The 15,044-nt window shown below is 44.0% G+C and overlaps 1 protein-coding gene across 2 annotated transcripts in view; it reads left to right on the top strand.

Annotated features, from left to right (window-relative positions):
- Shisa9 (shisa family member 9) overlaps positions 1-8,155 on the top strand; it is a 301,271-nt gene extending 293,116 nt beyond the window's left edge. For both annotated transcript variants that reach the window (XM_048433410.3, XM_085694539.2), the window contains one exon: positions 4,689-8,155. In XM_048433410.3, coding sequence (XP_048289367.2) covers positions 4,689-5,068 — 380 coding nt within the window. In that variant the 3' untranslated portion in view covers positions 5,069-8,155. The remainder of the gene's footprint in view (positions 1-4,688) is intronic.
- Positions 8,156-15,044: the final 6,889 nt, after the last annotated feature.

Consider the following 15,044-nt stretch of genomic DNA (forward strand, 5'->3'; position numbering starts at 1 on the left):
AAGAAGCCCTCCTGGGGATTCCTGTGGCCTGAGGGAAGGAGGAAGGTGGGAGACCTTCCACTGAGCCCCTCAGATGTGCTGCTTGTCTCAGGAACTGGTTCCCCAGAAGCAGGGTTCGCCTCACCTGTACCTGCACGGTGTACAGGTACACCAGTCTCGTAACTCTGCTGGTTACGAGAGACAGATGGAGGAAGGTGAAGCTGTATTTTATTGCCCAGGCTCAAATGGGCAGTTAGACTCAATGGAAAGAAAACACCTTTTTCTTTCTTTCTCCCTCTTTTTCAGATATAGAGAAAATCAAATCAGAGGGTTCTAGCGTTGCTGAATAGCTGGCCACAACATCTGTTTCTTGGTCAACTTGTCAGCCATCTGTCTATGAGGTAGCAGGGCTGATTAGGTTAATATATTTGTTAATGGGACTTATAAGACCATTCAGTGAATCTGCTGTTTCCTTCACTGGCGACATTAAAATAGGGAAACACATGCAGTGTGTCAGGTAAGCAGCCTCTCCTCTCACTCCACAAAGAAGGGACCAGAACACTGTAGGAGGTGGGAGCTTCATGAACTCTGCATTACCAGGTGAGGGTGGTTCACCCCACTGGCCTCCGAAAACCGATTTGTGGCTGAAATCATCTTTAAAACATCCTTTGGAGGTGTCTGTTCTCCCCCCATGCACTAAAGCTATGTCTGTACTTCACTTCTTTAAAACACCCCAGAGTCCCATGGAGGGATTTGGTCAGCCACATCGACGGGCATGGATGAGGCAATCTTGCCTATGGGACATTAGATGACAGTGGTGTAATTTTGCTCTCTTCCCTGTACCACCTGGGCATTTCAGCTCCCTAAAGCTGCTATGCTCCTTCCCACCACGGGATGCTGCAGCCGTGTGACTGTGTATCAGCTATCAAGTGCCACATAACAAGTGTTTTAACACTTGGTGACTCAGCATTGCCACCACTTATGGGTGTCATGATTCTGAGTCTGGATGTTCTAGGTAGGACTTAGCCAGGCTGGCTGTAGCTGTGTTGTTCAGGAAGATGTTCTCACTAGATATCGGGTCGCTGGAAGGTTGTTGGCTGCGTTGAATGTGAGTAGCAGGCCGGAAGGCTACAAGCAGCTGTTACCAGAAGCTGCTGCAGTCTAGTTAAAGCAAGCAATAAAGCAGGCCCAGTTCTAGGTATGCAGAAATAGATGTTGTCTCCTGATAGGAAGAACTGCAGAGGACTCTGGCCCGTCTAGAGACATAGTGAAGATTTACTCCTCGCCTCTGCATGCCAGCCTAAAGAAGACTTCTTATGAAGTTGCCCTGACCACGATTCATTTTCTGTATATTCTTTCATGGAGTAACTGAGCACTTGACCAACACGGGAGTAGATCGGTTTGATAGATATCCACTTCATGCCCTGTAGGTAGGCTAGTGCAGAGTAAATGCTCGATAAATACGTATTGATTAGAATTCTGTGCTACTCTAGTCAGGCAAGAATTAGGTAAAATATTGTATTGAGAAGTTATATTGTGCTCTAGGAATTATTGTGTGTAGCATATATATTGCATGTTTTACTCCTCATAATGCATTTGACAGTGTTTAATAACAGTTTAGTGTTGTCCTGTTTCAGCCTAAGGAAACGGGTATACGGTGTTTAGTGGCATCTGCATGATTTGTCTGATTTCAGAGTCCACACACATTCTTTTTATCCACTCTACACTTCCCAAGGTGTTTCCAATACCAGATTCACCAAGAGACCAGTTCAAGTCGGGCATGGAGAAAGCTGCGGGGTTCTGCCCATCTTCTCTGACAGCCCAAGGCTCAAATGTTCCCATGTTTACTTCTCTTTCTAGTTTTCTGAGAAGTCCTTTCCTCTTTCACAATCTGTTTTTTTTTTCCCATTTGCGAAAATGGGAGCTTTTGAACCATGAGTAGACCTTGGGCTAGTCTAATGTCTGAGAAATAAGCATCCACAAACGAGCATGCTAGGCCATGGCCAGGCACATAATGAAGGTAAGTGAGATTTTCAGTAGAGAAGACTGGGAGGCAGGGGGAGAGGGAATTTCTCCATCACACTCTTGACCAGATGAGCGCCTCTGTGATTTATGGTGCTTTGCTTATATATTCGCCATTGGACATGTCTATGTCCAATGTTTGCCAGAGCCCAAGCTTCCCTACATTCTGAAAGGGAAGACAGAACTCAGGCCTGGCCTTTGTGGAGGTCTAGCGAGCAAGATAAGCAACACACTGCGGAAGGATCCTATCCAGAGGTCTCTCCATAGGGAGAGTGCTGGGAAGCCGTTGCCTGTTGGTTCTCTACAGGAACTACCTATGGCACTGTCATAGTGTGCTCCTGGAGTTCTCAAGCCCAGCCGTGGGTTAGGATTGCTTGCGTGGATTTAAAGACAAAGGGTGTCTGGGCTGGTCTTCCAGATTCTGATTAAACCTGTTCAGAGATGGTTCTGGGTACCTTAATATTTGTCTCCTTGATCCCATGTAGCTACTCTTGTTGCCGGGATTGAGCTACTAGCTGTGGGTGACCTCATTTGGGTCGTTTCGTGTGTTTGAATCGGTCAGTTCCCTCGTTTGTGGGGCAGAGCCCATGTACAGAAGGCCAAATGCCCGTCTTTTGTGTAGGAAGATGAAGTGCTGAGAGAGCGCAGAGCTGTGCTTCCCAAACATCGGCAGCTTCACACAGAACGCTGCGGGATGTTGGCTGTTAGCAGCAGGGGCAAATGAACAACAAGTGCGTTCTAGTGAGATGCAATTTCAAACATGTGTTGTTAAGAAATGAATCTGAAATTATAAAGAATCTTATAAATAGAAAATTACAAGATGAAATAAGAGGAAATTAAAAAGGAAAACCATCAGGTTATCAGATAAAACGGATTTAAATTAATAAGGCCCCACCTTTAGGTAAAGAGCTACAGGTGATAAATGGTTCCTGAGAAAGAGATGAGTCCCCTGCCTGGTTAGCCACCCAGTCCCAAGAACACGTACATATCAGCAACACTAAGGAAACTCATCAGATCACACACACACACACACACACACACACACACACACACACACACACACCATATAGGTAGAAATAACAATTGAAGAAGAGAGAATTGAAAGGGAGAAATGGCGTATGGGGGAGGGTGAAATGAGGTAAATATAGTACTCTTCTAAGAAACTCTAAAAAACAAATGAAAAAACAAAGACAAGCAAAGAGGAGAGGAGAAATGGATCATTCAATAAAGGACTGGGTGAGGTGGAGCAGTGCTAACCGGCTCAAGTCTTCATAGTTGGGAGAAGCAAGGCCTCAACAGCACTGCACTCTGGAGAAACAGTCTGCATTAGGTGAGCCACCTTACAAGACTGAGCAGTGTGTGTTTCAGGTTCCTCAGCCACTGACTGACACAATATTTCAGTGACACCGAAGCCACATGCGATAGGTAAGTGGGTGTGGCTTCATTTATAAGAAAACATTATTTAGAATAACAGGGCGCCACAGTTTGCTACTTTCTGGTACAGATTAAGAAAATGTGTTTTGGAATTAATCTTAATTCAAAAGATTTGAATAAAAAGATTTTCATTTCAGCTTTATTTATAAGAGCACAACATTGACATAGCTTAACATGTAGTCATTAAGATGTTGCTTGGTAGTAAGTTAGGGCAAGCTGGGGTGCTCCATAGACTATCAAAGGAGGGATTAAGGTTATTTGGACAATAGCGGTGGCCAAGACAGAAGCACTGAAAGTGTTTGCTACACATCAAACCACTTAACCATCCACACAACACTGTGAAACACATGTTTTGTTTGTTTTCATTTGTTTGTTTGTTTTGAGTGCTTTCCTCATGCAGGAGTGGATGGTGGCAGAAGTTAAGTAACACAGCCAAAGTCACACTTCATGCCGATGGCAAAACTTGGATTTGAGTACAGTCCTAGTTAAAACTTAAAGCAAAACCAAAAGCAATTATACAAACCAGTAATAATCCAGGAGAAGGGCAGGGAAATGGCTCAGTTGGTGATGTGTTTTCTGTACAAGTTGGGGCACCTGAGTTTGAAACTTTGAAACCACATTTAAGGTCAGTTTTGTGGCTGCTCTCATAATCCCAGAGTTGGGAAAACCGAAACAGGAGAATCCCTGAGGTTCCATGACTGGCTGTCTGGCATTGTCTATGAGTTCTGGTGAAAATGAGAGATCCTGCCTCAAAAAAACAAGATGGAGAGTAATTCAGAAGACATATGAAGTTGATACTCGCCCTCAAGCATTCAACACTTCTGCACAAAGTCTGAAAGAGGCCGCATGAAGATGCATCCACCACTGGCTGATGCTGCTGTTCTTGAATGGTAGATAATATACATATTTCTCAACATGTCCAGTGTTTTCTTTAGCGAAGATTATTATTTTAATGATGAAGTAACAACACTTGAATGTCAGAAAATCCAAAATTAGGGGCAAGCGGTGTGGAACTGCAGTGGGAGAACCATTGAATTAGAGTGTTCTAGATGTGTTTAATTGGGCTCACTTTTCCCTTGTTCCTGCTCTGGACCATGAGAAGGGCGTGGTGCCACGATTGCGTCTGTCTTGTTCCAGGTGGAGTCCCGATGTGTCTTGTTTGGATTGTCAAACTGACCAGTCTAATTCCCTAACTATCTCTTCTCTTTCCCCTGTCTCCGCTCTCTCCTCCATTTGCCCACCCCATTGTGCAGCTGACAAGGTCAATGATGACTTCTACACCAAGCGAAGGCACCTGGCGGAGCTGGCTGCCAAAGGAAATCTCCCTTTGCACCCTGTAAGAGTGGAAGATGAACCCCGGGCCTTCAGCCCAGAGCATGGGCCTGCCCAGCAGAATGGACAGAAGTCTCGCACCAACAAGATGCCCTCTCATCCCCTGGCCTACAACTCTACTGCCAACTTTAAGACCTGGGACCCCAGTGACCAATCTCTCCGACGACAGGCTTATGGCAACAAGGGCAAGCTTGGCATAGCTGAGTCCGGCTCTTGCGACCCCTTGGGGACTCGCACCCAGCATTTCCCGCCCACACAGCCATACTTCATCACCAACAGCAAAACAGAAGTGACTGTCTGAGCTTTCACTTCAGGGAGTACCCTGGAGACCATACTCAACTGAGAGAGGCAAAAAAATACCCTCCCACCTACACCTTCCTGGTCTTGCCCAACCCCCCAGCAGACACACACACTCCGTTCTACAGGAACCAACCACAGACCTACTCGTGATACGGAATCATGCTTTTCCTGGGTCATGCCTAATGTGCTCCAACAGGCAGCTGTGCGAGACCGAAGCATGGACATTCAGCAATACAGCAGAGGGGAAACTTTCAGCTTCAGGCCCAAATTGTGAGGGCTCGTTTTCCTTTTCTCCCTAACTCGAGACTGAAATCCATTATAACAAATATATCTAAGTAGCACAACTTAGGCAAACTGCCCATGGAGTTCACTCCATCCCCAGGTTCTGTCTTTCCGGTAACAGGAAGAGGGTGGGTACACGGGCAGGGGCAGCTTCAGAGTGCTTGGGAGGAATTTGTTCAGGTCACAAGCATTTCCTGGTCCCTGCAAACACAGAGAAGTGGGGAGGGCGACCCTAAGCGTTACGCTGATGGAACATTGCATACCTTCAAAGCTAAAAGCAAAACCTTACTAAGTAAATATTCACTAAGCCCGCCGTCAGTGACGGGAAGGGAAGAACATTCTAGAGAACTCCCTGAAAGACCACGATGTTGGGAGGGATGGGCTTTATATGACGGTCAGACAGTCCAGAGATACTAAGAAACGAACTTCTAAAGTGAGACGTAAAATGAACAAAGTGTTAATTTTATCCAGGGCGTAGAAAACTTGCAGTTGGAGAGTAAAAGGAGGTGCGATGGGGACTGAGAAGCCTCCACTTCTGGTGTTTCTCCTTCATCTCCAAGGCCTGGAACAATGACAAAAATGTCCTCTATAAACTGTCTGTCCCCACGTCCTTTCCCCTTCAGCGTGTCGCTGCCGCTGCTGCCAAGCTTCACCTGCTTTGGAGTGAAACGTCGTAAGTGTGGGTGGTGCCTTCAGTGTGTTGCTGTTGTTCAAGTGCACCCTCTGTCCTCAACCTCCTCCCTCCTGTTTCTCCTACAGTAGTGGTGTTACATCTTCCCTTTGTGGGTGAGCCCAGCTAATTAATATTCTGAAGGGCCTGCTACAACGTCAGGGGGACCTAAGGACACTCCCAGAATTCCCACAATCCCACCCGATGACCTTGGGAGGCATTCTGTGCCATCTTTTCCTCCCCGGACTCTCCCAAAGTCGCTTTCCAGATTGGTTCCTGGAGCCAACAGCTATTGGGTCCCAAGAAGGAGGGTCCTGCTGAAAGTCCTTCGTTTAGTGGAAGTGCAGACAGGTGCATGGAGAAGCAAGAGCATTCTGTTTAAAGAGGAAAATCTTCAAATAAATCCTGAAGGTCTTAGCTAATTAACAGGAATCTTCCAAAGACTCACAGCTTTTATTTATTTATTTATTCATTTTTTATTTATTTATTTATTTATTTATTTATTGGTGTGTGACAGTGAGTTGGAGCATTCCATGTGATGCTCTGCCTCCTGAATCTCTCTGGTATCTCAACATCAGCACATCCAAATATCATTTTCCTTGTTTCAAGCAAGTGTGAAGAGCCTGGCAATCCCTTTGATCTCTCTGGGGCTATTTCCCATCTGAAGCATGAGGAAGCTGGCCTAAATTAAGCCTTTTCAGTTTTTAAAAAGGAGTACTCTGTTCTTATTTATAGAAGAAATTTTGCAAAGAACAATCTCTCGATTTCACTAGAAGAAGTGCAGAGAAGAACAGCACAGAGGTCAGAGGTTAGAACAAATGGTGAGACCCCAGCCCTGTCCATGGGGGAGTACCAACTTCTGGGATGCATATTTCTCTTTGACATGAGTTAGCTCTACCCTTGAAACACATCAGCATCTGGGGATTACCATCACAGTTTCAGTATCTAAGTGGATTCACTTTTAATCCACATTATTTTCAAAGGGAAACATCTGTCTTCATCACATTAGAACACCAGCACCAATGACCGAGAATAGACAGTAAGCATTATGGACTCTTAAAGATGAAACTCTAATGAAGGTCTGGTCTGGTTTCTTTTCCCTCAAAAAGACATCAGTGTTGTTAAAGATGCTGGTACCCAATAGATACTTTCCTTGAGATAACTGAGTGAAGGGGAAAGCAGATAAAAAGAAAAAATTTTTAAAAGTTCGTGTTTAATATGCTACCTCCATGACATACAATTTGCATGTACTAGTGACATACTTCAAGAACCACTGGGCTGACCTGCCAGAGAGATGCTTCCAGGTCACGTTCTGCAGCTCATGCTCCCTCCGCTCACTTCATCTCCCCGGTATCCAGTTCCAATCTAAGCATCTTCATTGATTTCTAGTCTATAGTATTCTATTTCTTGCTCATTCTTTTTGGAGTAGACTTCATCCAATGAGCTTGGCTCCTAGGTCTGCAGCTGTAATTTTGACTTCAAAGATGTGGTTTTTCCAGTAAGCTGTAGCATGTTCTTCCTGAGCAATGCGGGCCGTGGACAACTCACAAGACACCTGTCTCATGACTTCCCATTTGACTTTGGGAGAGGAGCTGAGGAGGGACAATTAGGCAGAGCAGATCTGTTTATTTTCTGACTTCCTCTTGGGAGGGTAGATAGACCTTCTGATATTTAGAAGGAACATGACCTATAGGACAGTTGATGGCTGCCATGTGACACTGGTCCTGTGGACAACCTGGGCAGAAATAGAAGAGAAAAATGTGATTATAAAACGGTTCCCTCCTCCATCCATGTGACCCCTGATTTCTATCCATGGAACCAGAGTCTGGTTTTCCTTCACCTTCCTGGAGTGTCTCAGCCTCCATCCCCCTTGGGCTCTGCCTGGAATTTCATCTAACCTCCCCCAGTTTTTTTGTGTAAATGGAGCATATTTTATGTGCAGAGATTTTAGTAACTGTATGTTCTGCAAGTAACCCTGTGTCAACACTTGTCACACTGCAGAGTTTATGATACAATAACACTTCCTACAATGAAGAAAAAACATTTGTTTGTTTTCTAAGAATGTTTATTTGTAAACATATGTATTCACTATATTAATATGAATTTCTTACCTGGCAATAAACTGATTATATGTGATGTTCTGGGTGTCTCCTTATCCTTATCAAAACCCACATTCTGATCTGAGTTTCCACCAGGTATTAATGAACCTTTGAGACTCACAGAGTTGATCTTCACAGGGAGCTGAGGCTCCTAGTTGTCAGAGACTTAGACAAGATTTCCAGACATATTGCTTAGTCTTCTTGGTAAGTATGCACACGTCAAAGCTCACACTGAGTCCTTAATGTGGCATTGCTGGGCCTCTTCACTGTCACCAAATTTATATTCATGGGAAAGAACCTGCTGAGCTTCAGACTTTGCATCTACCAGTAAGCAGGTTTTGTAGGAGTGACTACTGACAGGATGTTAAACTGCATTTCCTCTCTGGCTCCTGTCAACTATGAGCAGAAGCCTGTTAGGGTACAGCTCCTCTAGAAACACTGAAAGAAAGCAATTCACTTCAGTGAAGGTGGGCTCGCAAGAGGGCTCAGCGGGAAAGGGGGCTGCCAAACTCGTAAGCTGCTTTTGACCCTTGGAACCCACGTGACAGGAGAGAACTGTCTCCTCCACAAATACCCTCTGCTATGTATGCGATGTTCCATATAAATATATATAATAAAATTGAGAAACTAAGATAGGATCTTGGGTGGCGATAGAGAAGACGGCATGGAAGCCAGCAAACCTTGTCGTGTCTATTGCCACCATAGATGGCTGGGCCTTAAGGATATAGGTAAATATTTTTTCACTTCTATTGATTTTATTCTTACTTAAAAATCAGTATACAATGTATGAGATAGCATGATGACTTTTGGGGACAGAGTGCGCTGTTTGTGGTTCTCCCAACCCCATTTCTCTGCCCCCTGCCCTCCTTGCAGCTCCCAGACTGCCATATCTTTTCCTGTGTTTGTCCTATGTTGTCCCCATCCTTTATCATCACCCGGTCTTCCCCTCACACATATGTACACTACAGGCTGGCATCCATACAGAGCAGAAGGTGCAGTCTTTGTCTTTTTCTGTGTGGTCACCTTGTGTAATGGTGTACTTTCAAGATCCATGTGATCTCCTGAAAATTCATGATTTCATATTTACTTACAGCTGAGTAATACTCCATCGGTTTTATGTCGTTCATTTTTATTATCAATTTATCTTCTAGTGGTACTAAGGGGCTAGTTCCATTTCCTTGCTTTCATGAATATAAACTCTATAAGAAGATATTGCCAGGTGTGGTGGTGTGTGTTTTAAAGCCAGGAGTCAGATCTCTAAGTTTGAGGCCAGTCTGGTCTACATAGTGAGTTCTACGACAGACAGGACTAGACAGTGAGTTCCTATCTCTAAAGGAAAAAGTGTTAAGCACACACTCTAAGAATTACCCTATCCAAGTCTGATTTGTATCATGCATTAACTGATTCCAGGGACTTCCCATGAGGAAACAGTCCTAGGCTGGCGCGTACAGAACAGAGATATTTTTAGTGTAAGAAATGGAGCACAGATGTACCAATTGGCAACCAGAAACCAGTTGTTGTGAACTGACTTCAACCTGTGCAAAGATGCCAGAGTTGGGGCAGGAAATCACGGTGGCTGCTCACATCCAGAGATTGGTGGTCCTTCCAGAATAACACGTCCAAGCTGGGGATGTTCAGAAAGGCTCTCCTGGTCAAGCAATGGGGAATGTCAGGGGCCTTACCCCTGATTTGGAGATTTCCCCACTGGCCTGAGGGTTACTTGGTCTCACACTGAGCAGATCTGGGAAGCTGTCTGATATAGAGCCGGGCAGTCAGAGGCATATGGAAGAAAAGACTGCTCATCTGGCACTGACCATGTTCAGAGGTCAAGCCATTAACCAGGACACACTGAAGCCCTATGGTGGAGTCATGGGACAGAGAATTATGGCTTTGTGGGGAGAGATACACTTCTGTACTAATTAGCTACCTGAATTAAGTCACAACTCAAACAACAAGCAAGGTATCTTTGCAGAGACAGATACTGCTAACACTGTGTCTTGACACATTTAATCCTCACAAGTATTTGCTTCAGAGCAGCAGTTTAGAGATGTATCTAACACTGAAGTAATTTATACAAATCCATCCGTCTAGTAAGTGGCGAAACAGAGATTTGCACTCCAAAGCTCATCTTTGCTTGCTCTGCCAGCAGGTTCCCCCCTGTGATCACGTGGTCAGCGGGGAGCTGGAGAAGCCCTTTGGTTCCTAAGTGCCCCTGCAGAGGGTAGATGAAGTGGGGGTGAGTTAGGGCCACCAGGGCTCAGAACAAGCTCCTGACCACCCTCAAGGCAGCTGCTCGGGGTGGGACTTGAGCGGTAGCACACTGGCTGTCCCACCTCTGGGACTCTCCCTAAGACTTCAGGATCTAGAGGAATTGGAATGACTCCGTGCCCACCCAGAGAGGGAGCCTCTGCAGCCTGTGTTGGCTTTATGTCAGCACTGAAGGTTCTGTCCTGTAATAAACACACCTAGTGCACAATGCTCGTGACTCCATCACTTCACTGTTCCCAGACCCGGGAAGTCACGTTCTTTGTGACTCTAGTAGGAAGTCTGGGTTGATCTTCAGTCTTCTCCTCTCACCTGACTGAAGCTCCCTGTGCATCAGCGCACCACTGTGATGGGGAACCGCCAGCCAATAGACTGAAGGCCTTCTCGCTTTGATTTTCTCTGCAACACTGAAATGTTGCTTCATGTCCTTGTCCTTGTACTCCCCAGCGTTTGAGCACTTGTTAGGTACTTGGCTTTATACTGGGAATCTTCCTACGTTTGCTTTCTAAGCATTAGAATTTCAGGAGTGCACCACCAGGTCTGGTTGGAGACCTAACTATTGGTGCCTTAGGGTATCTGGTACAGCCTATAGATTCCTTGTTCAGAATGATGTTTTCCAACACAAAATCCATAGAATTCCAAAGCTCATTATCTTACAACATAGTCATGAAAATATTTTAAACTTCCACATTTTTGTGATGTAAAAGTGTATGCATTTTCAGTAATGTGCTAAAATAGAAAGCCTTGTAGTCAGTTTCTAAGTCATGGCAGCACAATCTCTTATTCCACCAAAGGTTTATTTCATGTGTATATATGTATTTGTCTGCACGTATGTATGTATATGCATCACGTGTGTTCCTGGTTCCAACAAAGGCCAAAGAGGGTGCCAAATCCCCTGAAATTGGAGTTACAAGTGTTTGTGAGCCACCATGTGGATACTGGAACTGAATCCAGGTCCTATGAAGGAGCATCAAGGGCTCTTTTCTAAAATCTTTTATTTTATTCATTTTACATTCCAACCACAGTCGTTGTCCCCACCCTCACTTTCCCCTACTACACCTCCCATCCACACCTCCCAAAGGGACAGGCCTCCCGTGAGGAGTCAACAAAGACTGGCATATTGAATTGAGGCAGGACCAAACCCCCACCCCTCACATCAAGGCTGAGCAAACTATCCCACCACCATAGGGAATGGGTTCCAGAGAGCCAGCTCAGGTACCAAGCCTAGATCCTGGTGTGACAAGTGCTCCTAACCACAGAGCCATCTCTCCAAGCCCTGAGTAAGCAGTCCATGCTTTCTGTTGCAACCATGATTTAATTCTCCCAGTGACGCATCCCACTGGCATTGGAGGTTTCTTTGTTTTGCTTTGCTTTTTGTTTTGTTGCTACATTTATCACTTTCACTTCGGAAACTTACTAAATTTCTTCCTTTCTTTCTTTCTTTTCGACACAGGGTTTTTCCTGTAGCTTTGGGGCCTGTCCTAGAACCAGGCTGGTCTCAAACTCACAGAGATCTGCCGACTTCCGTCTCCAGAGTGTTGGGATTAAAGGCGTGCGCCATGACCGCCCAACGAGAAACACACTGAATCTAATTTAGAGCCTTGTGAAAACAATGCTCTCCCCATTTAAGTTCATAAGCTCCCACAAATTCTACCTATGGATCTCCCAAGGGTCTTAGACTGGCAGATTTAGGAGAAACAGAACTACCCCTGTCTCCAGACTTCCATAGTGTTCCCTTAGAATAGAGATAGCAATATAATTACTACTGACTGTTACTGAGAAGAAAATTAATAATGATATTAGCTCAAGGCTTGACACTTGGCAAAAACTTAGGCATTTTTACTATCATTATAATTATTTCATTACATGTTTACTTTATGATATGAAATAGTATTTTGTTTTCTTCCGTTCATAGAAAAAAAATCACAAAGGACCATAAATGTAAAGCTTGCTCAAGGAACAAACAGCTTATCAGTGACTGAGCTAGTTGACATTTGGTTCTTTCCAATTCATACTCAACCTCTTGGTCATAAAACAAGCAGGTCAATTTTGTAAAAAAAATATATATATAATTGTATTAAATGTCCTCATTACTCCCCAGAATGAAGCCAGCTAGGTGCTGGAGTAGACAGCTAAATACATCTGATGAAGATGAAGGCGTCAGAGCTCAGCAGTTGTGTACTTGTTTAAAGCAATGTTAAGTAAGTGCTGTTCAATCGAGTGCTTACAAGATCCCAATTACAAAGACCCAGAAATGGAAAGACTCTGTTTGTAAACCCAAATCATATCAGTAATATTTCACACAAAACTGTAGCCTTCCTTATAGATCCAGCCTCTGTCTGGGAAGAGTCATAATTTCAATATTGGAAATAATGGCAATGCTTAGCACCAATTGAGTATTTATCATACAACAGATTCTGGATTAGGCACTATACATGTATTGCTTCATTTCTTCATCTTGACAGAGCTCCAAACAAGGGTTTTAAAACCATGTTTGAGATGGAAAAAAATCAAGTCTCAGTGAAGTCAAACAATTCATTCATAGCCACACATTAGGTGAGCATCAGGTTTGGAAGTCAGACTGGGCTGTTTGATTCCCAAGAAATTCTACTGCTGTGGTCCATTTAATTCTTGCATGATTCACACTTAAACTTGCTTCTTCTTCTGTCCAACTAGACGTGGGTCAAGATGTTTCCAAGGAAGCACAGTTCAGAGAAAAGAGTAGTCCTCTGGACAAGGCCATGTGCACCCCCAGGGGCTCTCCTTCCCTTATCCTGCCGCAGAGGCACTGCACAACTCTTCACTGCAGGACACTTTGTGTTTCTGTTCATCTTCCTCATGTCCATTCTCCCTTCACAGATGACCAACAAAAACGACCTGGTGCTTATAATCCCAAAGTGTCCGAGTGGAGACAAAAGCCAGACAACGGGAGGAGTCTGGGACAAACAAGCAAGAAACTAAGAACCTTAACTTCCTTTCAGATTCAGCCTGAAACTCTTGATCATATACCATGCTGTGTTATTTAAAAATACATCAAATGTCTCTAAAATGAGTTCCGAAATGTACTAGAGTAGACAACAAGCAATAGCCTGTCCTTCATCTCTCTGTGAGAAGAAGGAGAATATGTGTTCTTCAGACCTTTTGGTGCCGGAACATATCTGAGAATGATTTCAGAGGTTCCAGTTCATCATGCCATGAAAGGTGTCGTGTCCTGGCCCATGTCATGGCCACCATGAAGGAGAAAGGAAATGGGGGGAGGGAGGAAAGGGAGGGAAGAAGAAGGGAAAGACAAAGGAGAAGAGGAAGAAGAGAAAGATAAAGATGGGATAGAAGAGGAGAGAGACCTCTGATGTTGAACTGTCTCTTTTCCCTTCATTTCTATCTGAGTCCCGAGACTATGGGATGGTACCAACCATATTAAGACAGATCTTGACTCTTTCATCAATTTCCATTGCTCATATTGAGAGGTATGCTTTACTAATCTCATTGGCGCATCTTAATCCCGTCAAGTTGATGGTCAAGACTAATGAACACAGCGGAGGAACCTGGGAGCCTCAGGAATGATTTGAGCTCCAGTCAACATTTTAAAAAATCAAAGTGTTATTATGATAATGAACTAGGAGAATTTACATAAGTACACAAGCTTAGATAACCAGGCCTTGAGTTTATAAAAACATCATGTTCTTTGGTTTTGAATGAGACAATGAGTAAGCTTGGTGTGGCCTTTTTCTCTCTTTGTTTGCTAGCAATAGCCTGAGAAAGACCAGAATATTACTTTTGTATAGCCTGTTAGATATAATTTAATACAATGTTTAAAAAAAACAGAAAGAAAATCAATTCTTCCTTAGTGAATGTGGCTTGTTTGGAAGAAAGAAAGAATTCTTTTCTGATTTAGAAGTCTATAGATAATAAAATAGTAATTAATGAGGCACATAGTGGCTGAGAACTACTGGATTACTTTTATTTTGCATACCACACAATTCTCCCTAAACTTATCAATTCTAAAAATTAATTTATTCATATATATGTATACATATATGTGTATATATATACATGTATATATATGTGTGTATATATGTATACACATGTATATATTATGTATGTACACATATAATTCTGGATACACCCATTTCCCACCCTTATCCATCTCACCCCACCCCTGCCATATCTCCTTTCACTTTTATGTCCTTTTTGTTTCTGTTTGGTTTTGACCCATGGAGTCCGTTGGGATTTCCTACATGGCATGGGTGTGAATAACTCAACAGTGACTACAACAATGACGATGGTAATGTCCTCTCTTTCAGAAGCCCTCAGCTCCTCAGCAGGGCTGAGCCCTGTATAGGCCCCTCTTCCGTCTGTGGTTTAACGGCCCAGTCTTGCGCAAACTATGTGAGTTCATGGGTGCCACGTCATGCCCATCAGACACTACCTCATGGCCTTCTCTCCACTGTATGAGCTCATGGATGCCATGACCACGCCATGCCCATCAGACACTGTCAAGCTTTTACATTCTTTCTGACCTTTTCAGTGATGACTGCTGAGCCTTGGAGAGGCTGATGTGGGTGTCCTGTTTCAGGTTAAACACACAGTTACCACTTACACCCCAGCCATAACTTGTTGCCTGACATTCACAGAATGACCAGGGCTGAAGACAGCACTAG

Source organism: Myodes glareolus, chromosome 9 (genome assembly GCF_982192425.1).
Source record: "Myodes glareolus chromosome 9, mMyoGla1.1, whole genome shotgun sequence".
NCBI lineage: Eukaryota > Metazoa > Chordata > Mammalia > Rodentia > Cricetidae > Myodes > Myodes glareolus.